Below are 23267 nucleotides of genomic sequence, written 5' to 3'. Positions count from 1 at the left end.
ATTAAGAAGGTTACTTTAAATTCAAAGTAAGAAATATCCATTTAAATACATTTGTGGGTGATAACCTCCATCTGCAGCCCTTTCTCGAACTTGAAATTCAAAAAAATGAAAACAAGTATTAATGCTTTTGTTTCTGAATTAGTACAATCACTGACATGCTAGATGCTTCCACTGTTAGAATATACCCTTAAAAATGGAAAGAATGACTGCAGGAGCTGTAATATCCAGTATCACAGCAAACATCTTTGCTCATTTCTAAAGTATGTATATCATACCTATTTGGTAGCTTTAAAATGAAAAATAAATGCTTTTCTTATATAAAATACTTGGTTTAAAAAGGCAATTTATCTTGCATCCTAAAATTTAAGCCCTTTAACAAAGTTACCCCCTTGGGCCTTCAGAAAGATAGCCATGCTAAAGTATTCTAAACTGGAATTTTTTTTATGTTTAGTTATACTGGTAATTTCTAATGGATGAGATAATATAACTGGCTTTCATCTCTTTGCAATGTTTTCCATATATTCTGGTAAAAATTATACACCCAGGCATCCTTCTCTTAAAGGAATTTTAAATAAATCTAAATAGCACTATATACAATTATCCCTCATAGCTTAGTTTCCTAAAACAGATCCATAAGCTAAGTATGCTTAAACTGTGCTGTGTATCAAGAAAAATGTAGAGCCTCACTGAAATAGAAAAAAAGGGACTCTGTTTATATCACATGTTAAGTACTAGTTAGTTACCTGTATTGATACAATTTGGGGAGCAGACAACCAACAATCGGCATTTTCACTGTAGACTCAAATGTTTCATAAAACTTGGAAATCCGTATAATTTGTAATTACCAATGAAAATCTAAAGTTTCCATTTGGGAAAGCATAGCCAGTGATGGTGGTAATCCTACATTCTGAGAACACAGAACACCTCAGAGCTGCCAAAACTGTGTAGGACTCTCTTAATACAAAATTCTCAGGACAAGGGGTGTGCTAAAACACTTTCAACCAACAAATCTCCAAATGGTTCTGATATATTTCGTCTCATTGACCCTACTTCTTTCCTCCTTTTCTTCCTTCCTTCTTCTTCTTCTTTTTTAAAAAAATAACTCTTAGAACTGAGGGCAACAATGACTCCTGGTCATAATTTTACCGATTCTTTGTCTTCTCCATTAAGATTTTAAAATTAACTTTTGAGATTTATCTACTGGTAGGCATAACAGTTTCCAAAGAGTCTATATTACATTAAAAATACAAATTCCTGACCTTTCCAGTTGAGACACAGCAGTACCGCTATTAGTATCACAGTCTGTTGAAGAAAGTCATTCAACCTATTAGTAACGAAGCATAAATAATGGAAAGCCATCATAATCTGTATATGTTGATTTTCCTGAAGGTACTATACCTATGTTTGGGAGCAAAGAGGAAACAACAGGTTCATGAGTGAGAAAAGGAGTTGGAAACAAGTTAAAAACAGCAGAATATTCAAACAGACAGAAAGAACATTAGCCTAAAAAAAATCTTCAATGAGTTCACTTTCCCTTCCTTTACATTTGTAGGGGATAAAAGAAGTTATAGAATTAGCCAATTAAAAAAAAAAATGAAACAAATCACTATAACTTAGAAAAATTTTATTATTAACAACTAGCACCCAGACAAAACTGAGATCTTGTGTTTTGAATAAGAAACTGTCTTTTCTTTTTCTAACCTAATCAGGTGTTTTCATAATTATTAAACTTTGGGTATATACATAGAAAAAAAGAGTTACTCAAAAGATCATTGTTCATGGACTCATGAATATTTAGGATCAAGGTCAGTGATGCTTTAATGGCACCAGGTAAAAACGTATATTCCAGTCTAGAGTATCATATATATTTCAACTATAAACCACGAAGTTTCTTTCTTTTCTTTTCTTTTTTTAGCAGCAAGAGGTAATAGTCATTAATTTAAGGTTTTTAGTTTTTCTTTAGTCTTAACAATTCTTTTTTTTTTCCCCAAATAGATTTGAGTCATAGATCATCATTTTATAGACTCTCCTCTACTTCTACATTATTGCTTACATTGCGTTAAAAACTATCCTAACTGCTTTTAATATGACATTTGGCAATGTCTTAAACTATTTTGGAATAAGGACAATTTATCACTGTCACATGGGTATTTTGTAAACAATCGCAGCTGGGTTAAGAATATAGCCTTAACAGAGAATTCTTTATTTTGTCCAAAACAGCAGAATAAAAACATCCTCAACAATACACAAACCTATGTATAAAATATAGAACATCTCCAGTATATCTCCTTTTCATGGGATCATGCCAAGTATAGGCAAGAGAAAACTGATTTAGGCAATGACCCAATTAGCCAGGCATTAACATTCAAAGACCAGGTAAACAATAATTTTATCCAGAAAAGCAGTATGAAAGAGTTCCTATGAAGCCGAGATTCACATACTATATTCTCCATTCCTGGTCATTTCATGCACAAGTTGACTATCCTTAACCGTGGTTCTTCGCCTTCTTTCACAGAAGAAAGATTATTTGGAGGAGAGGTACTATAAAGGTACAGGGAATACCCATCCCAATACCAAATTTTCACCATGAAAAATTATAGTGACAAAGCTTAAAAAAAAAAAAAACAAAACAAAACACGTGGGATTTCAGAAGTATATACCCTAATAATTTTTAAGAAAGCTCACCATAAATACTTCCAAAAGCAACAGGCTTTACAAAATACTGTACAATATCCTGTGTATAGGAGTAAACATCTATTCAGGCCATTTGCCAGATTCGTTCAGTAATATGTTTCTGGTGTACGCTTTCATTTCAGGAAGGTCAATAATCATCTGATTTCTTCTTGACCTAATGATCTGTTGTTAGCCTACTCCTGATAATGGAAGAGGAAACTGATACAAGTTTTAAGTCAACTGGTTCTCCTTAAGTCTCAAGGTTTCTATTATATTTCAACACCATGTTATTGTGCACTTACAGAAGCAATCTCTCAGTCATGAAAAATAAAACATCAGTTGCAGAACTTACAAAGTAAAAAGGGAAATTCTTTCCCAAACCCTTTTTTGCTTAAAAAGTTAAATTAAATTCAAATGTACAAGACCAAGCACAGGCACTTTCCAAAAATCAAAAATGAAGCCAAACCATGAAATTACTCAATAGTTACAGAAGACAGCTCTGATTTTGGGGGGTCCTCTCTGGTTGCCTCGGCACAAGCACTGGTCTTTGGCTGCCCTGGCATTTCCTCCTCTTTTTCTGTCAGCCCACCAAGAGACCCCAAGGGAAAAGTGCTTTCACAATTCTGGGTCGAGGAGACCTGTGAAATTACAGGCATCTGAACAGAGGAGTTGTTTTCAAAACTGTGTTCTCCAAGATCATATTGAACAAGGGTCTCTTCTTGCTCCTGGTTTAAGTAGTCCGGTACTAGGAAATCACTAGGTAAGAGGCAAAGGATGAAACAGGGAGTTAATTTTCAAGCCAGTAATAAATAAGACACAATAAAAAGACCTGATTTGTAAAACAAGATTGGGGTTTTTCATTTCTCTAATTCTTGAACGAATATTAGAACTCAGGAATTTTCAACTTCTACACTTTCCTAAATATATGAACCAAAACCATCCATTAGAACCAAAGTATATCAACTCTCCCTACCAGCAAGAGAGATAAGATTATCACCTTCAGTGTCACTCTGGACACCTAAACAGCCTTACTTGTTCTATGTAGAAGAGTTTTTGTATACAAAACAGATGGAAATAGCATGTTCATTTAAACAAAGATCATTTGAATAACTTATGCGTAACCTTTCTTGGATTATACACTAATTATAAGGTATATAAACCTAGCTTTTTATTACTTCCTGGATATAAATTAGTTAAGAAACTAAATCCTCAGGCATAAATGACCTTTTATATAATCTACTACATAGAGAAATGTAAAAAACTACTTAGATGCTTGATTTAAATCTTTACTGTTAAACAAAAAAAAAATTCATTACACTTTATCTCAATAACTAATATACTTAAGATTATTTTACAATTTGTCCACTATTAATAAAAAAAATTGAAGTCTGCTCATCTGCAAAGCAATTTAAGATGTCCTATGTTATATTTTCTAAAAAGTCTTCAGGTGTTAAACAAGAGTAGAGGATAGAGGGCTCAGTACAGGGAAGACATAGAAAACAGGCATGGTTAACTGAGACACTATTTTAGTCCGGAACAAAGTTTGTTATGTCACGTATAATCTAGGTTTAGTGATATGATAACCAGACACCCAGAGTTAGAAATGATTACATTAAACAAAATGTCTGGCTTGAAGAGAAAAACAACATCTATGCAGGAATAATTTACTGAAAAATAAGATTTAAAAAATGAAGGCAGTTAAAAATTTAAGATTTGATTTTATAAGAAACTAAGGATTCCTACAGATGTACAATTCTGATAAAGTATTAAAAATAGACAACAGAGTTTTATATCTAGAGGAGACCTTAGAAATCATCTTTAAAGCTTACATTTTATCTTTCTCTACGCTTCAAGCTTCTTCATCTGTAAAGTGACATGTTAAATCATAACACTAGTTAGTGGCAGAGCTAGAACTAGAACCTGATCCTTGGATACCCAATAAATCAGAAAGGTAGCTCTATTATAAGTTTTTTATATTAAAAGCATGGCGCTCTAAACTGAAAGAAAAAAAGGAAAACTTCATTTGATGTAAATTATCATATCCATTATAGTTGGTGTAGAAGTTTCTCTCTTACTATTTAAAGAAAAAAGAGAGAAGTGGTCAAGAATTTAATTAACATCCAAAGAGTCTGAAGTAATCCACTATCACTAAAAATATCATCTGACACGGTAAATTCTCCAATAAGGTCTATTTTAAAATGTACTACAGAATTACTTTAATCTTGTATTTAAAAAAACAACAACAAAAACCCACAAAAAAACCAAAACAAGCTGGTAAGTAGTCTACTTCTGTAGGAAAAGATTTCTAATGCCAACTATAAATGTATTTAAAATTGTTTATGCTTAGAAGGATCAGCAAAATTTGATCAGATCAGGAGATCAGAGCATTATTGGATAGTGGGAATTTAAAAGGAATGTGACTGATGAGCTGGCAACCTGATAAAAAAACACAGCAGGCTGCCCTAAAAGCAGGAAAAGAGAGTTTAGAAAGCAGTTTTCCTGGTTCGGTTTTCGTTGTGCACCTCACCTGCTCTGGAAGTAGTTTGCTAGCTCTGACGCTTCATGGTTCAGACTCCTCAGGTGCACGATTAAATTTCCAGAGTTGGTGAACATGGCGCCACATGTTTTGCACTCGTAAATCCGAGGCTTGCGGATAATGTGCCGGGAAACCCTCATGTGGTGTTTATATTCCCCGAAGGAAGTGAAAGTGGCACTACATATCTGGCACCGGAAACAGCGTTTACCTTCATGCTTTAGGCGATGCATCTTTAGCGAGTAAGCCCTGGTGAACTTTTTCCCACATCGGTCACACTGAAATGGTTTAATTCCTATAAAATAAAGCAAAACAAAATATTATCTAAAAACAAAATAAGTGGAAATGTCATAAACCTCACAGATTTCTGAACTGTAATTCCGTAGCAAGAGATAATCTGAAAAGACAAAAATCATCAGCAAAAATGAGTTCCAAACTCAGTATCTCAGAAAAGGTACAGAACATCTAAGAAGTCACTAGTGCTTGAAAAAAGAAAGCGAGAAAGAAAGGCACCATGGGGTGGGGGTAATCGAGGTAATATATACTCCAACAGATTTTTGAACGCTTCCCAATCTTGTATTTTATAGACTTCAAAACACAATTTAACCAGAGTATTTAAGCAGAGCCTAAATCTTCACATAACATTACTTCATTTCATTAAAGTAGTGAGGTTTATATTGAGAAGATGTGAAAATGATCAGTACCTACTCTTCATTTCCTATCTCAAGAGAAAAATGAGAAGGAAAAAAAAGGTAAATTCTAACATCTCTGAACATAATTAGTGATTGTAACAGAACTACTACTTGATTGAGTTTTGGGGTATTTAATGTAACAGTGATGGAAAAAATATGTAGAAATTAATATATGAAATATAAAGTATATTAATGGTCCCTTCCAATTCATTATCACAGTTTTAGCAAATAAAATTTCAAAAACCTTCAAAACATCATCTGTTGATTCAACAAAGTCATAGGGAATTAGTGTTAGCACAGGAATTGTTAGACCTATCTAAGTGAGATAGTTATACAGCTGAGGATAGCAGTAAAGATTTCTTACTTTATCAGAGGTCAGTGTTCTTACCCGCAAGAATTTTACTGCCTTTATGTGAACACTTAACTTAAATTTCAAATATGTTTTACACATCATTTATCCAAAACCTCTTTTACACTAAAAAAATACTACAAGGCTGACTAATCAGGGCACAGAGAAATTTAGGATTGTAGAATTAAAATTAAATTATTGTTATTAATTTTTAAAAACACTTTTTATTTGGAAATAATTACAAACTTAGAGAAGTTACAAGAAGAATAGTACAAAGAACACCAATATACACCCTGTTAACCCCAGTTGCTTTTACCGTATGTATTTGTGCTTTTCTCCCTCACATATACACACACATGCATCTGATACCTTTTTCATTTACATATTACACCCGACCCAAGTCTTAATGAGGATACTGATGCCTGTAAGCAAATACATTTCTGACACTGCACCAATTCAGCAATGGACCTATGTTTATCTGTTCTCACTAGACTTCCCAGAGATAAACTTTTTTCTAACTCAAAAGCATCTGTTTACTGTTTTTAACTGGAATTTCAAAATAAAATGTTTTGGAGTGCTCATTTATGCCACAATAGGGATGACGACATTACCTGAGTGGATGAGCATGTGCTGTTTCAGGTTCTGAATACGGGTGAATCGCACCCCGCATGTTGGACACTGAAAAGGTCTATCGGGACCATTTGGACTTGGCCGTTCTGTGCTGCTGGTGGGAGGAGCAATGTAGAGTTGGTAGGGATACTGAACATTTTCCAATCTAAAAAACAGACCAAAGAAGGCAACCAGGCTCTGATTTTTAAGTTCAATAAACATTTCTGCACAACTTTAAATGAACAACAACAACAACAAAACACTTCAAGACTTTTTGAAGCAGTTTAAAAGTTAAGATTACAAGGTTCACTTATAACAGTAGGAGAAACAATGTTATTGTCCAGAATGTCAAGTATCTTAAGTTAAGCAAGGACGTATGACCAAGCACATATCATAAATGATTTTACTTTAGGTATCCTTCATCTCTCTAATACTTCCCTTCCTACTACTGCTTTAATTCAGGCCCTCATCAATATACGGCTGAATTAATAACTCCTTCTCTTTAGCCCCACACCCCTTTAATCCATCCTCACTGTTTCACAGTGATCTCTCTGATTAAATCAGTCCCCGGATAAAAATCCTGCGATGGTTCACTGTTACCTTCAGGGTGAAGGCAGACAAGACTCCGCATGATCTGGGTCTGTGTACTCTTCCAGCCTCATTTCTTGTCATACTCCCCAAACATACCCATACCAAGCAGTTCCTCCTTAACAGTTCTCTCTCAGTGCTGTGCTTTCATATATTTAACTTCCTTTACGTGCCTACCGTTTCTGCCTAGATAACACGCCCAGACGTTTTATGAAATGTACCCAAGAAGTTACCTCCTCCTCCTGAAAGCCTTCTTTGACTCATCAGTGGTTTAGGTAGGTACCCTCCTATGCAGAGCGACAGACCCCTCTGCAGATGACTCATGATTATCTGCTTACTTGTCTGTCTTTAACCTCTTCCCCCTCCCCCAAAGTTGGCTTGATCTCTTTGAGGGTAAAGGGTTATTACGTTTCATCTCAATATGCCCACCACTCAGCACAGTATCTAGTATAGAACAGACAACCTCACTGATGTTTGAAATTAAGGAATCTAGGCATATTTCCATTTGTTTACACCTTCATTAACTTCTTCAAATGACTCTGGTTCATAACCTGCTCTATCAGGTTTAGCTATTCAAGAACAATAAACCTTGTTTGAGCTCTTTGAATCCTTCAAGTTTTCAACAAATATACTTAAGTCTGTCCCGGACTCTAAGAGGAGGAGTTAATTCAGTGAAGTCTATATTCAGTGGTCAGAGACAGACAATAAACACTCGAGAAAATGATCAGAACAGAGAATTAAAACAGAGTGATCCAATAGTGATCGGTGCTGTTTTACTTTAGACTGGTGGTCAGGAAAATCTTCCTTGAGAACTGACACTTAGACAGCGATCTGAAGATTCAGGAAAGAGTGAGCAGTGTGGAAATTAGGGGAGAAAGCATTTCAGGCAGAGTAAAGGCCCTAAAATGGCAGACAGGCCCCAAAGCCAGAACAAATATGGACTAGAAATATTCTAGGAACTGAAAGAAGGTCAGCGTGGCTGGATATGGTATGCAAGGAGGAGCATGGTCTGAAGGAAGTCCTATCAGGTAGGCCTTTAAAGGCATAGTGAGGAGTTTAGATTTTAAGTGTCAATCTACTGGAGCATTTTAAGAATCTGCTACTTAGAACAGCAACATAATCTGACTTAATTTAAAAAACAAAATCATTCTGGCTGCTACATGGAGAATGACTGGAGTAGGGGAGAATGAAATCAGGGGCCAGTCGAAGGTTACTGTAGTAAAGGCAAAAGATGGTGGTGACCTGGGCTGGGGTGGTAGTAGCAGAGCTGGAGGAGAAGTGGACTGAGAAGGAGAAGAAGTATATTTTGGATGCAGAGCTGACAGGACTTGCTTAAAGATTAAATATGGTAGTGGGAGGTGAGGGAAAGAAGGATCAAGTATAATTCCCAGAGACAATGCTTGGGAAACTGGGGGGATGATGGTGCTGTTTACCGAGATAGGAGGACTGGAGGAGCGGGTCTGAAGGGAGGGAAAGACTAGAGTTCTGTCTTGGCCATATATGAAGTCTTGGCCCTGCTACATCTATGTGAAAATTATCAAGCAGGAAGGGTCAATGTGAAGATAATGACTTGGGAACCATGAGTACATAGATAAGGGTTTGGTAAACTTTTTTGGTAGCAGGTCAGATGTAATTAGCTTTGGCTTTGCACACCACATGATCTGTTTCAACCCCTCAACTCTGCCATCCACAGACAATACGTAAACAAATGAGCACGTCTGTGTTCCAATAAAACTTGATTTACAAGTAAAGGTGGTGGCTGGGATTGGCCTGTGGTCCACAGCTTGCCAACCCCTAATACAGATACTATGTAAAGCAGCTGGGCTGGGAAGTCTTGGAAATGCCAAAAAAAAAAAAAAAAAAAACCCTTGTACTATAAGTTGTCTAACTTATGTGGCTACCTGATGACTAAAAAATATACTAAAGGGAGGTCGCAATAAACTTTTATGTAATTCCCAGATAGAATGCTTGGATTTAGAGTTACAAGCACAGCCCTTACAAGAAAACTATGTACTATGTTAGTACTAACCGATCGTCATCGTCTGCGTGAGCACTGGTGCTAGAAGTGCTCTGAAGTGTAGGTAGCCCTTCAGTGACGCCTTCATCTACTGAACCTGTGAATAAAAAAGACAGCTGTCAATACTCTGGTGTAATAAATAAAGCCAAGATATAAATTGTAAGCTGTGTCTCCAAGCCTCTGAACAGATTATCTAATGTATATACCCTGAATTACTGGTCAGAAGTAGTAGTGTTCTATAACTTTTTTACTTTTGTTTAATTTTTACATTTTATTTTATTATTTGGCTGCATCGGTTCTTAGTTGCAGCACACGGGGTCTTCGTTGCGACGTGCGGGATCTTTTGTTGCGGTGCATGGGCTCAGTAGTTGCGGCACACGGGCTTAGCTGCCCCGCGGCAAGTGGGATCTGGATTGAACCCACATCCCCTGCATTGGAAGGGGGATTCTTAACCACTGGACCACCAGGTAAGTCCCTACTTTTATTTTAATTAAATGTTTATGTGATTTTAAAAAATCACATGCAAAACAACAGCCTTATATCACTACTGAAATTCTTTCAAGAGTATTTCTTTGATATAAATTTTAGAAAGAAGTAGAGCAATTGAAATGTAAACTAAACAAAAATTCACATAAAATTAAGTAATGTTGTAACAATCATTTAAGGAAGCATTGACAAGTTTTGTTTTTTAAAACTTATTTTATTGTGACATACAACTTACTTGTTGTACACACAACTTCTACACAGAATTAGAAAGACAGCTGTAAGGTGAACATCTGTGAAACCGCCTCACAAACCCCCTAAAACACTGGCAGCCTCCTGAAAGTTCCCATTACCCTTCTCTGATCACAAACCCCTTCTTCCAGGAGGCAACCATCAGCATCCTCTTTCACAATAATCATTTCTTTCCTTTTCTTCTTATCCTGCTTCCTTTTATTTATTTTTTATTTTCATTTGTTTTTGGCTGCGCTACTCCGCTTGCTGGATCTTCCCCCAACCAGGGATCGAACCCGCGCCCTCGGCAGTGAAAGCGCAGAGTCCTAACCACTGGACCGCCAGGAAATCCCCTCCCCCTTCCTTTTAAAAAGTAATTTTACCTCAAACGCATGTTTCCATAAACTAGGGGTTGTTTTATGCTACAACACAGCTGAGCACCATCGAGGGTTGCTTTGCTTTCACTCCAGTGGCAGAGTGGAGCAAGTGAGCTTGGGACAGAGGTCAAGTCTAAAATATTTACTATCACGCCCTCACCACGAAGAGTACGCACGAGTACATACCATTTAATGGTGTCTGGTTTAAACCTTACATAAAATGAGTTACACTGTATGTATTCTTATGTCTTGCTTCTTTCCTTCAATATTGTGGACTTATCCATGTTGTTACATGTAAATGAAGTTCGGTATTATTCATCATCTATCCAATTCACTCTTGATGGACAGTTTCAGGCTACTATGAGCAACACTGCTGGGAATATATATATATATATATATATATATATATATATATATATATATTTTTCGTTCCCGACCAGGGATTGAGAACGCACGCCCCCTGCAGCGGAAGCGCAGAGCCCTAACCACTGGACCGCCAGGGAATTCCCTGCTGTGAATATATTCAAGTAACAATGCACATACACATGCTTTTTTTTCTAGGGTATCTATATCAGGAATGGACTTGCTCGGTCACAGAATATGTATTTTTTTAACTTCATGTATTTATTGAACCCCTCTTCTGTGACATGCCTGTTCAAGTCTTGCTATTGAGTTGTCCTTTTTATCGTAAGAGTTCTTTTCATGTTTGTAGATAAAAGATGTTACAAATATTTTTCCCCTCTTACATGGCTTGTCTTTTTACATTTTCTTTTGAGGACCGAAAAATTTATATTTTAATTGAATTGATCAGTCTTCTCCTTTATGGTTATGGCTTTCAGAGCTTGTTTTTAAAAATCCTTCCCTATCTCAAATTACCTTATGAAAGATCTAGGTTTTGCCCTTGGCACTTGGGTCTTCTCTTTAACACACCTGGAGCTGATTTTGTGACGGAACACAGTTACTGGAAAGTCTGTCTGTCTTTTCTTCTCTGATCTGCAGTGCTCTGAAAGCACGGGTCTGTTTCTGGGTTCTCTGCTAGTTCCCTCTGCTGGTCTGCACTTCCATGAAGGCCACACTTTAGTTACTGTAGCTCTGTAATAAATCTTGATTTGAGGTGGCTCAAATCCTCTCACCTTGTTCATTTGCTCCCTGAACATCTTGGCTATTCCTGGCCCTTTGCCTTTTTTACATTTTAGAATCAACTTGTTGAATATAAACGATAATAATCATTCCATTTCCCCCTTACAATTAGTTTGGAAATGGCAGTCTTTTCCTATTCACTTTACTGGTTGCTTTGGAAATTAGACACATACTTAACCAAGTCTAAAAACTTTTCCTTCCTCACGGACAACAGAAGGATCTTAGAACATCTTAACTTCATTTCCCATACACACCCATTCTTCAATTTACAAATTATTGCCTGGCGTTTTACTTCTTTGTTTTGATAAAGCCCCTGCTCTTTAATATAAGCAATGTTTGTCCACATCTGTTCACATGTTTACCTTTCTCTGCTCTTCATTCTCTTGTGTATGTTAAACCTTCCATCTGTGTTCACTTCACTTCTACCTGTAGTCTATCCTTAAACATTTCTTTAGTGATGATATACTGCTGAATTCTGTTTCTCTTTGAGAATGTCTTATCTTCATTCTTGAAAGATATTTTCACTGTGTGTAGACATCTGGATTGGTAGTTATTTCCTTCAGCATATGGAGGATATCATTTCACTGGTTTCTAACGTTATTTAAAAGTCAGATATTCTTCTGAAGGTAATCTGTCATTAATTTTTTTCCTGGAATTTTCTCTATAGTGTGTCTAGGTTCATGTTTCTTTTCATCCTTTCCCAGTTTGGGATTTGCTGGCCTCTAATCTATGGACTGTTGTCTTTCTTAGATTCCGGAAAATTCTCAGCCATTCTCTCCTCTCCTTGTAGGACTTCCATCATACCTATGTTTGTACCATCCACAACCCTTACCCTCTTTTACACCTGTAGTCTCTACCACTGTCTCTGTGATGGTTAATTTATGTGTCAATGTACTGGGCTAAGGGGTGACCAGAGGGCTGGTAAAATATTATTTCTGGGTGTGTCTGTGAGGGTGTTTCCAGAGAGATTAGCATTTAAATTGGTAGACTGTGTAAGGAAGATCATCTTCACCAATTCCAGGTGGGTATCATCCAGCCTGGCGACGGCCTGAACAGAACGAAAAGGTGAAAGAAGGGCAAATTTGCGCTCCGCTTGAGCTGGGACATCCATCTTCTCCTGCTCTTCAACATCGGCACTTCTGGTTCCTGGGCCGTTGGACTTGGACTGGGATTTTGGACACTAACAGGCCGGCAGTTCCCAGGCCTTCAGATTTGGGCTGGAACTACACAACCGACTTTCCTGGCCTCCACTTGGCAGACAGCAGGTTATGGAATTTCTAATCCTCCATAATCATGTGAGTGAATCCCTCCTAATAAACCTCCTTCTGCATATCTATGTATATCCTACTGGTTCTGTTCCTCTGGAGAACCCTAATAGTTTCTCTCTCTGTGCAGCACTCAGGTGATGTCTTCTAATTTATCTTCTGATTCACCAATTCTCTCTTTTGCTGAAATCCAATCTGCTGCCAGAATGTTTTGATATCCATGTTTCCTGCGTGCTCTGGTTGTTCTGACAGTGGTTACTGCCGGTGAAAATTATTTGCAGGGGACTGATTTGCTGAGGGGAGGATGAATATACCCTCTTTCCAGACAAGCTTTCTGTTTGCCCCTGCTAGGTTCCTATAGGGCAGGCCCTACCTAACCCAATTCACTGTTTGAGATTCGTTGGCCCACCCACGCAAGGAGTAAGCAGGATGTAAATCTGCCAGAGGCCGGTCTGTGCCCACCACTTCTCAGGGGTGTGTTTTTCCTTTTCCCTTTTCATCTCTTAGTCGGCCCGCTGCCAAGGCAGCTGTTTCTAGAGTCCCCTGGAGTCTGGAGGAAGGGGAGCAGGTTGAGTCCTAGTGCTGGGAGCAACTTCTTTAAGACTTCACAGCTGTCAGATGCTCTGGGTCGACCTCTGTTTCCCTCACTCTTCGACCTGATGAACCAGAGCCCTCTTGTGTTTCGGCAAGCGTCTTACGGAAAAACTGGTTTTAGTGCTCTGGTATGTTACTTACCGCTCTGCGTCAGACCCCCCCACCCCCACCCCCACCCCCCCTAAAATTAACCTGGCAGTTCCCTAACCATCTTTTCAAATTCTTTAAAACGTGACTCAAAATAAAAAGATCACGCTGTTTTCAGTGGGAGGGTAGATCTAACCAGCCTCGCCTGTTCTCATCAGGTACTAAACCTGGCCTATGTCTTTACGGCGTGCGAATAAGCTGTGCTGCCCCAAGTAAACAAACGAGCCTTTGCGGCTGTGCAGTCCTTACGGCCAGCACCCTTCTGCTTGCAGTTATTTTAATGAAAGCTAAAAGGTACTAACTGTAACAGTTGTACAACACCATATACATGTGAACATTTGATAACTATCATCTGTTAACAGATACATAGGATGAAACTTCCTCCCAGTGAAAATTTTGAATCCGATACTTCAGTTTTCCCCCTTGGAACACTTGACTTTGCTGACATTAGGAACCGAATACGTTTTCCACTTAAGTAAAATTTTCCAAAAAACTAACCGAATCCCTTTTAAGGCATCCGAGCTTACTTTATTAAATAATTTGCACTAGAAAATTTGTGACAGAGTTGTATTTTGCCTTGACTTCTTAAATAAATAATACTAAATATAATTCCTTTCTTGCTTCTTGATGACTCACGGTAATCATCAACAACACCAATCGTTACCCTGTGTTCTAATACACTGATGGAGGTTTTTGAAAGGAGACAAGACCCTATGCGTTTACATTCATCCCCAGCTGCACCTCTATTCCTCCTGCCCCCTCACCCCCATCTCGCCCTTACTGGTGTGTGTTTGGCATTTCTGTGCATGCCTTTTCTCTTTCTCATTCCCTTACTATCAAAAAACATTTATGCTTTTCCCCTATGCCTATTTATCCAACTGATTCCTGATCCTTCTCATTTGTTTTAAACCAGATGTGGGCTGGAGGACCAGATAATGTTGCATTTTGTTTAAGAAAGAGCTGTTCACTTGTCAATATCTTCCCACTGTCACTTTTTTCCCTAAAGAGGGAACTAAACACTAACATTTCAATCTGTCCTAGGATTAAAAACCGGAAAAATCCCGGTATTTGGATCTGGTCACCATGGACACACACAAAAATCTACTTTTTAGTATTCTGCAGTTCTTCAGAACGCAGGCAACATTAAAGCTTACAGGTAAAGACTTGCAAAAAAGGCCTGGAGGTGCAATTAGGGCAGGCCAGGAAGATTGACCTAACTGAAATTTGACCATCAGGTAAACTGTAATACTTTTTAGGAGGGAGTAGGGTCATGGTGAGGTGGAAATGAAACCCACTATGCTTTGGACTGATTCTGGTGTTACCAGGAGTCTGCTTAAAAGGCTGGTCAAAAAGAACTAAAATGGAGTACAAGACATATCTAGCAGATGGTCCCTCTTAAATCTATTTCCATTCTAAAATATCTAAACCTTGGCCTCTAGACCTCTAATTTGATGGATAGTAAGCATGGAAAGTAAAACAAAGGGTACTCTCTTCTAGTCCATGGCACATTAAATGGTGCCAAAAGCTAAAAATAAAAACACCAAGCTAAATTAAGAGTTAAAACAGACTTTTAGAAATCTATCCATACTGTGGACATTATAACACATAGTGTTATATCACTTATGTAACCATCAGCACAAATAAATCTTGTAAACATTTTCCTGACATGGTGGTTTCTGCCCATGACCGCACAAGTAACCATATTAATTGGAATTTTAATTGAACTGATTTAATAGCAGGCTATACCAGCAATTTTACTTTGCTGAGGTGATAGTGATGTCTCTTAAATTATTAAAATGAAGTTTCCTTTCTAAACTATAGGGATTCTGGGACTTCCCTGGCGGTCCCGTGGGTAAGACTCTGCACTCCCAATGCAGGGGGCCCGGGTTCGATCCCTGGTCAGGGAACTGGATCCTGCATGCCTCAACTAAAAGAGCCCGCATGCTGCAACTAAAGATCCTGCGTGCTGCAACTAAAGATCCAGCACAGCCAAATAAATAAATAAATAAAAATTAAATAAATAAATAAACTATAGAGATTCTGCTCTCAGTGGTAATGAGGACTAAGAATTCTGAATAGAACCCTCTCTCTTATAAAACAGTAAAGCTGATTTATAGAGACAATCAGCTTTATATGTTAAGGGCTATTTTATCAAGAGAGAATCTACTCTCTTCCATCATTAAGAAGTGCTGTATGATAGCTTCTGTTCCATCAAACTGATTTCTGTTTTCGCTAACCATTGTTTAAGTACTTAAGACACTTACAAAAACCCTTCTGGTGGTGAAAAATAATTACAGTGGTCCAGCAACTACTGCTTTTACCATGTTCCAGCCACAGTTCTACATGTTTTAAATACCTCATTTCATACTTGAGAAAGAGGAACTGGCCTGACACTGACACTTAGGAGTGGGCCTGGTAGTCACAGCTAGGCCTGGTAGTCACAGCTAGGCCTGGTGTTTTCTGTTGGACATAAGACAATCTTGCAGAACACCAACGTCAGACCCGATCACACTGGTCTCAAACACATAATTTTTTTTAAGCACAGACAAAAACAAGGTCACTGTGCAATCACAAAAATACCAAACCTCCCCCCCACTCCCCCTTTCTAGCTAATGGAAGTTCCTGCTGCTTTAGGTTTACTTTGGTCTGCATTCCTAGATATTTGTTAAGATTCTCAGTCACAGAGTTGTTTATGCTTTCCGACATCACCAGTCCCCAAGCAAACCCCACTTACTTGAATTGGATTGAACAAACAATCCTTTGTTCTTGCAGCTGTCCTGAAATCACGTAACACAAGCCCAAATCCTCTAATAAGTCCTTTCTAACACCCTCTTACTGAGAAGCCCTAAAGACCCCATGGTGTGTGATCTCCCACACTTCAAATGGGTACTGAACTCAACTTGTTTAATTCTAGGTATGCTCTTGGTGGTCTCTGGCAACAGGGCATTGGCAGAAATGAAGGGCTCATCGAGATTTGGCTGAAGGTCTTACTGCCTTGCACTGGGAACCTCGACAAGAGTGCATATCTAAAAGTCCTTCTGAGGTGCAACCTGCCTTTGGCTGGGAGGTAAGTTCATGCTGAACTGAGCTCAACTATTTCACTGAAACCTTTCAGTGTTGGGCGTATTTTGCTTTCCTAGAAAAAGGTCTTTGGGGAATATTTTGTTTATCCAGTTGGACTTGTCATTGTTCCCTGACGAAACTGTTTTCTGGCCTTCTAACACCTGCTCCTATGATCTATCTATCTAGTGTTGACTCTTGTCTACAAGAGAGATACACTGTAATGAGAGGATGGACAGAGACCCGATTAGTCCATCTGAACTGGCCCTGGAGGCTGAGTTCAGAAGATCTCCGACTGGCAAAAACATTTCAAAACTTTACAAGGTATGACATATATGAGCCTTGAAAATATAATGGAAAGTGACAGAAGTCAGTCAGAAAAGACTGCATATTGCATACTCTGATTTATATGAAATATCCAGAACAGGCAAATCTATACAGACAGTGTATTAGTAGTTGCCTAGGGATAGGGGTAGGACTAGAAGAGAGGCATTGTTAAGGGGTACACGGTTTCTTTTTGGGGGGATAATTACACAACTCTGTGAATATACTAAAAACCACTAAAGTATTCACTTTAAATGGGTGGATTTTACGATATGTAAGTTGTCTTTCAATAAAGATGTTTAAAAAAACCTTATTAGGACTTGACTTCAATTTTGTCTTTGTGTGAACTGCTTTGCTTAGTTTCAAATGCCCAGAACCAGGAGGTTTCGTCTGGTCCCTGGCCTCTGCAACTGGAAATAAAAAGTTACACAAGCATTATTCTTATGGACCGCTGCAGTTCTCATGAGTCATCTCAATCTGAAACTGCATCTCTTCCAGGCCAAACATCTGTTTCCTTCATGTTTTCTCTGTAATACTAACACGTTACACTTATCTCTCAATTGACTCAATTTCACCAAGGACAATTTGGAGTTGGAAGTAGCCATTTCGCAGGGAGCTTCCGACATGAACAAGACTGTCCATCTGAGATACATCAATATTGTACCAACACTGGGGTGGGGATTTCAAGAGCTACCCCCATGGATATTTCCAGTGTATGGCCTTCCTGGCAATGACACAACCTTGGTAAGACAAAGATAGGAACCAAGCATTGACGTACATCTTTAAACACCTCCAAATGAGCTATGAGTTTGTTTGATTATTGTTTATTTTTAGGGTAGATTTAGCATGGCGTCCTCATGCTAAAGAGCTATGCTGTAACAGCAAAAGAAAAATTAATAGATTCCGTATTGCTGATTGGGGAAATCCCAACTACTCTCAAGTAACAGGACCACACATCACACTGATGTTGCTCTGAAAGAACTCTGTAAGCTGATCTTTTACTCAGACTCTCCGCTGTCCCCATCATCCACAAACTTCAAGAGAGAAATAAAGAGAACACATGAGATCCTAAAACTATACTTATCAAAGCAGTTAAAAACCCTCTAACTTCCACAGTCTTAAGTACTGCCAAGAGCCTTGATAGCAATAAGACAAAAATCATCTCTACGACCCACAAGTCGACTCCTTATGAGTTAATAGTAGGCTGCCTTTTTCAAGTGGGAATTTTGGTTTAAATCTTAGGTTCTACACGATTACCAACTGATACTGCAATGATAACCCAGGTTTATCACAAACAGAGAAGAGCTTATGAATGATTTAAAATCTGGAGTTTTGGTTTTCTGGAAAAGATGCTGCCAGAGAAAACTCTCCATTGATTATCAATAGAAAGGAACTGATCAGATATTGTTAACAACTGATTCAGTGGTAACAGTTTGAGGTGGCATTCATTGGATTCATGTTTCCCAACTTAAAAAGACACGTATCACATCCTTCCGACTCCTGTGCATCCATTCCTTCTAAAGGATTCTCCAGAAGATACTGACTTCAAAAGTGGACAGCTCCTACCCAAGATGACAAAATCAGATTAATTTTCTGATTCTTCAGTACTCTTTACTATTAATCTTGCCTATTAAAACCAATACGATCTTTCTTCTTCATCCTATTGCTTTTGAACTCCTAAGATCTCCTTCTGCCACTTAAGGAAAAACAAAATTCTTGTTACTTTCCCCCCCACCCCAGACCATAGTTACTAATCTGAATTTAACAGATTGCTGGATCTACCATCCTCCATCTGACCCTGCTGACAAAAACTTAATAACTGTTCTTTTAAGCACTACAGAAGGTAGATTCCCTTTTATAGGGAATATTATATCATATCCCAGGCTTCAGCCATAGAAGAATGGACCCTGACCTCAAATTAACATGTTTCTGCTGAAGTCATTACAATCCTAACAGCAAGACCTATTCAGTCAGAAAGACACTAATCCTGGGACCATCCTGATTACGATAGCCAGTTTGTTCTCTTCAGAGACACTTGAGCCTGGCTTGCAGGAACTATTTAACTCCACTTAAGGAATCTGTCCATTTTAAGGGACCAAAACTGGCTCACTCTTGCTGTAATGAATGATACTTACATTTCCAATACGCCCACTACTAGGATACTACTTCTATGTTGGACATAGGGTTTACACATGCCCGCTGCACACTAACTCATTCTGTATATTTAAGTAACTTTGGGATTTTCAGGTATTAAAACCACCACCCCAACTTGTTCAACTACAGGTGTGTTCCTGGTGGTCTTGCTGGAGAGCACTGACATACTTAATCTAGATAGGTAATACTACCATTACTTTATGGTTATGGAAACCTGGTAAGGTTCAGTGACTTGTTCAAAGTCACACATCTAGTAAGTGGCAGAAACTGATAGCAGACTCCAAACCTGCCTGACTCCAAGTCCTGAACTTTTAATCATTACGCTATACTGCATATATGCTCAGTGTCGCAAATTCTTCCATCATTCTAACTGCTCACCTCAGCAAGTTTATTCACTATTTACACACAAACTGCCAAATTTCTCAACATCTTAACCGACCCTCATAAGTCACTTCTCTTTTAATGGCAGATTTTAGAGTCTAGAAAAAAACCCTGAATTTCTTTGTTAGCATAGTAAACTGTGGATTATCTAAAACTATTTTATTTATCTTCAGTGTATACAGATAATCGAATACTTCAAGACAAATAATGAAGCCCTATCATGAAGTCCTTCTCACTTAAACAAATTTTCCTTAAACCATACCGGATGTAGATGGCCAGCTTTTTGAGAAACAAGACCCAATCTAAACTTACCAATTATTTCTCTCTTAAATTTGCTGTACTTACTGTATTTATTGGGAGTGTCAGATTTTACAACTTTTTGCTGGGCAACTGGCAATAAAAAGAACAGGTAAAATCTTATTTGAATTAATTTCATGAGTAATTAAATTATTATTTTAGAATTTCATAATGAGTATATTCAGTATTATACTCTCAGTCTCTAGAATGACAAACTTCCTGCTATATATCATCTTTAATAAGTTAGTAAAATTAAGTACTCTTACGAAGTATTCTTATGGAATATGGAAAAAAAGTACCACACACATCTTCCTCTTCTCCCTCCTACATTTTTTCACTGCCTAATATACTTTAGGAATTTAACTTTTTTCTGTAAGGCTTTATTTTAGTGTACAGATTTGGAGTTAAGATAGGTTAGTTGAGAGTGATTAGTACATTTGCTATGAAGACAAGGGAAAAAAACCTAATTTGGATTATCTGATTATACGATACTCAGATCAGAGTTCTTTGTACGTCTGCTTTGTAACAGAACCTACATTTGCAATAGTATATATTGGATAGGAAGTATTCTTATAAAACTGAAAGGCTTATTCTACTTATGCTCCTAACTTCTCTATTTAATCATGTTAATGATATAATAAAGGCAAAATGTGAACTGATTAGATATACTTGAGAGTGGTAAAATAAGGCTATTTCACATATCTAATAAGGTTATTTCACATACCTAGTTAGCAAGATACTCAGATTAATATTTGGTTTCTAAGTTCTCAGATAAATAATTAAAATAGTAATTACTTATTAGTTCATTATTCAGAAGGTACCAAGGTGTTTTCAAGATTAAACATGTTAGTAATTTAACAAAAACTTGGTCACATTGTCAAATAGCTAGGATCTCCTGCCATCAAATATATTACTGAGTGTGTGGTCACCTGAAAAGCACAAGTATCTTGACCCAAATTTCGGAATATTATCTTTAGTAGGTATTATGAATAGAATTGTGTCCCCCCCCACCGCCCAAGACATACTCAAGTCCTAACCTCTAGTACCTGTAAATATAGCCCTATTTAGAAATAGGGTCTCTGCAGATGTATCAAAGTTAGATGAGGTCATACTGGAGTAGGGTGGGCCATAATCCAATGACTGGTGTCCTTAGGAGGGAGATTTGGTGCTGAAGCCAGAGACAGAGGGAAGGCCCCATAAAGATGGAAGCAGAAATTGGAGAGATGCAGCTACACGTTGAGGACTGTCAAGGAATGTTAGTAACTGTCAGAAGCTAGGAAGAAGCAAAGGATCCTTCCCTACAACCTTCCCTGCCAACACCATAATTTCAGACTTTTAGCCTTCTGAACTGTGAGGAGATAAATTTCTGTTGTTTTAAATCACCCAGTGTGTGACGGCTGCTGTGGACAGCCCTGGGAAACTCATATGGTGGATCAAAATCCAAGAAATTAACAAAGGTAAGAGGCCCTCCTGGTTCTCCAATCTTTTGGAGAAATCCTGTTTATTGATCTTTGTTGGCTTTTCTTCTCTCCCTGAATATAGATACTTCTCAAGGATCAGTTCTTTGGTTTTGGCTCTTACATACACATTTTCCTGTTGAGAGTCAATCTGTCACTGCTAAAAGTCCTAAACTGGTCATCTCCAGTCTTGATCTCACCCACCCTGCCTTTCAACGGCTCTGTGGCACGTTGGCTGGTCATCACCCAAGCATGGTTCACACGGAACAAACTTTGCTGACTTACTCTTAAAACTGGGCTCCCACCTCCTCCCAATGATTTTCAAAGTAGTTACGGCATCTAATAGATTCCTATCGAGTGTACAATTACCATTATTTTTTGTACCATTAAGAAAGAAAAAGTAACTGTAAAGATTATTAATTGTAAAACATATCTGAATTTAGAGATAATAAAATACGAAAAACTGTGACTTATAATCAATGAATACAATAAAATGTTATCAGTATTTTCCTAGTCATCCTGGTACCCTGACCCTCTTATTCCCTCAAACCACATATTCAATATCATCAGGTAGTAATGATTCTTCCTTTACAAAGTCTCTTAATACCCATTTTCTTTATAGTATTATGCTAAATAAGCATCTTCATTCATACAAAGACAACTGTACTGTAAACTGGTTTTTGGACTGTCTCTCCCCAGCCAACCCCCTATGAATTTGACCAATATCAAATTCATTTTCCTAAAATATCTGTAAATGTTTTATTTTTCATTCATTTAAGGTAGACTCCTTATTACCACTAGGATAAAACACAAGCTGACTTGGCCAAGCTGTGGTAGACACTGCTAGTTGCATACAATATCCATTCTCCTGTAATTTTGTGAGGCAGTTACATACCCAACTAATATACATGTATTCCCAGATTCCCTTGCAGCTAGGAAAGATGACGTGACATAAACTGGCAGAAGTTTTTTTGGGACTTCTAGGAACATTTTCCATACAAGAGTTACCCCTTTCTAGAATATGAGGCTAAAGATGAAGCAAAAATCTTATAACCATGAAGCAATAAGTACATGGATGACAAACTAAGGATGGTGGATTATAAAAATATAAGGGGCCTAGGTCACTGTAGAGCCACTCTACTAGTCCTGGACTTCCTATTTCTGAATATTTTATGCAATAATAATAAAATCCCGTTTGGTTTAAGCCATTTTGAAGGGATTCTGTTATATGCAGTTGAATGCACTCCTAGCTGAAACTAGTGTTCAAGGCTTTTCACAACATGCTCTCAACTGCTCATTTTTCTTATTTCCCATTATTTTCTATACTTGTAGGTTTCCATGCTTTATTCACATCATTGTGCATTGAAATTCACTGCTTTATCAAATATGCAATGTTCTTCTACACCTCTGTGCTTTTATACATTTTCAAAGAAATGTCATTCCCTCACCTGGGCAAACTCCTACTTACTACATAAGATCCAGCTCAAATACACAGTGTTAACTTGCTCTTTCCTTAGTGAACCTGTGACACATTGTTCCTACCTCTAGTCTAGTGCTGATTGTTGATTTACTCATCTGCTTCCCCAATTAGACTATTAACTCCTCAGACGCAGGCACTATATGTCTTTTTCATCATATATCCCCAAGTTTGGCACATGGTAAGTTTTCAATAAATATTTTAATAAAGAATAAAACACTAACTGGATTTTTTAAACTGGTATTTTTTGCATTGAAAGTAATTCACAAATCACAGATATATGAACTGTGCCATCATATATGTGTCCCATCAGATACTGTTCAACTATTTTCTTTGTTCCCCGTGGGTAACTTATTAAAAAAATATTGTAGTACTAATACCATCTAAAAAACCCAGTTACCATGTTTTATTCTTCTTAA

General features: G+C 37.7%; 1 protein-coding gene across 3 annotated transcripts in view; it reads right to left on the bottom strand.

The window, feature by feature from the left end:
* Positions 1–1678: 1678 nt before the first annotated feature.
* Positions 1679–23267, bottom strand: part of ZBTB44 (zinc finger and BTB domain containing 44) — a 70268-nt gene continuing 48679 nt past the window's right edge. For 2 of the 3 annotated variants that reach the window (XM_068555817.1, XM_068555815.1), the window contains 4 exons: positions 9474–9558; positions 6859–7022; positions 5201–5501; positions 1679–3429 (listed from right to left, as the gene is read on the bottom strand). In XM_068555817.1, coding sequence (XP_068411918.1) covers positions 3147–3429; positions 5201–5501; positions 6859–6874 — 600 coding nt within the window. In that variant the 5' untranslated portion in view covers positions 6875–7022; positions 9474–9558 and the 3' untranslated portion in view covers positions 1679–3146. The remainder of the gene's footprint in view (positions 3430–5200; positions 5502–6858; positions 7023–9473; positions 9559–23267) is intronic. The other variant, XM_068555816.1, reaches the window with a different exon arrangement.

Source organism: Eschrichtius robustus, chromosome 11 (assembly GCF_028021215.1).
Source record: "Eschrichtius robustus isolate mEscRob2 chromosome 11, mEscRob2.pri, whole genome shotgun sequence".
Taxonomy (NCBI): Eukaryota; Metazoa; Chordata; class Mammalia; order Artiodactyla; family Eschrichtiidae; genus Eschrichtius; species Eschrichtius robustus.
Note: the sequence above shows the minus strand (reverse complement) of the source record. Positions and strands in the feature narration are given on the sequence as shown.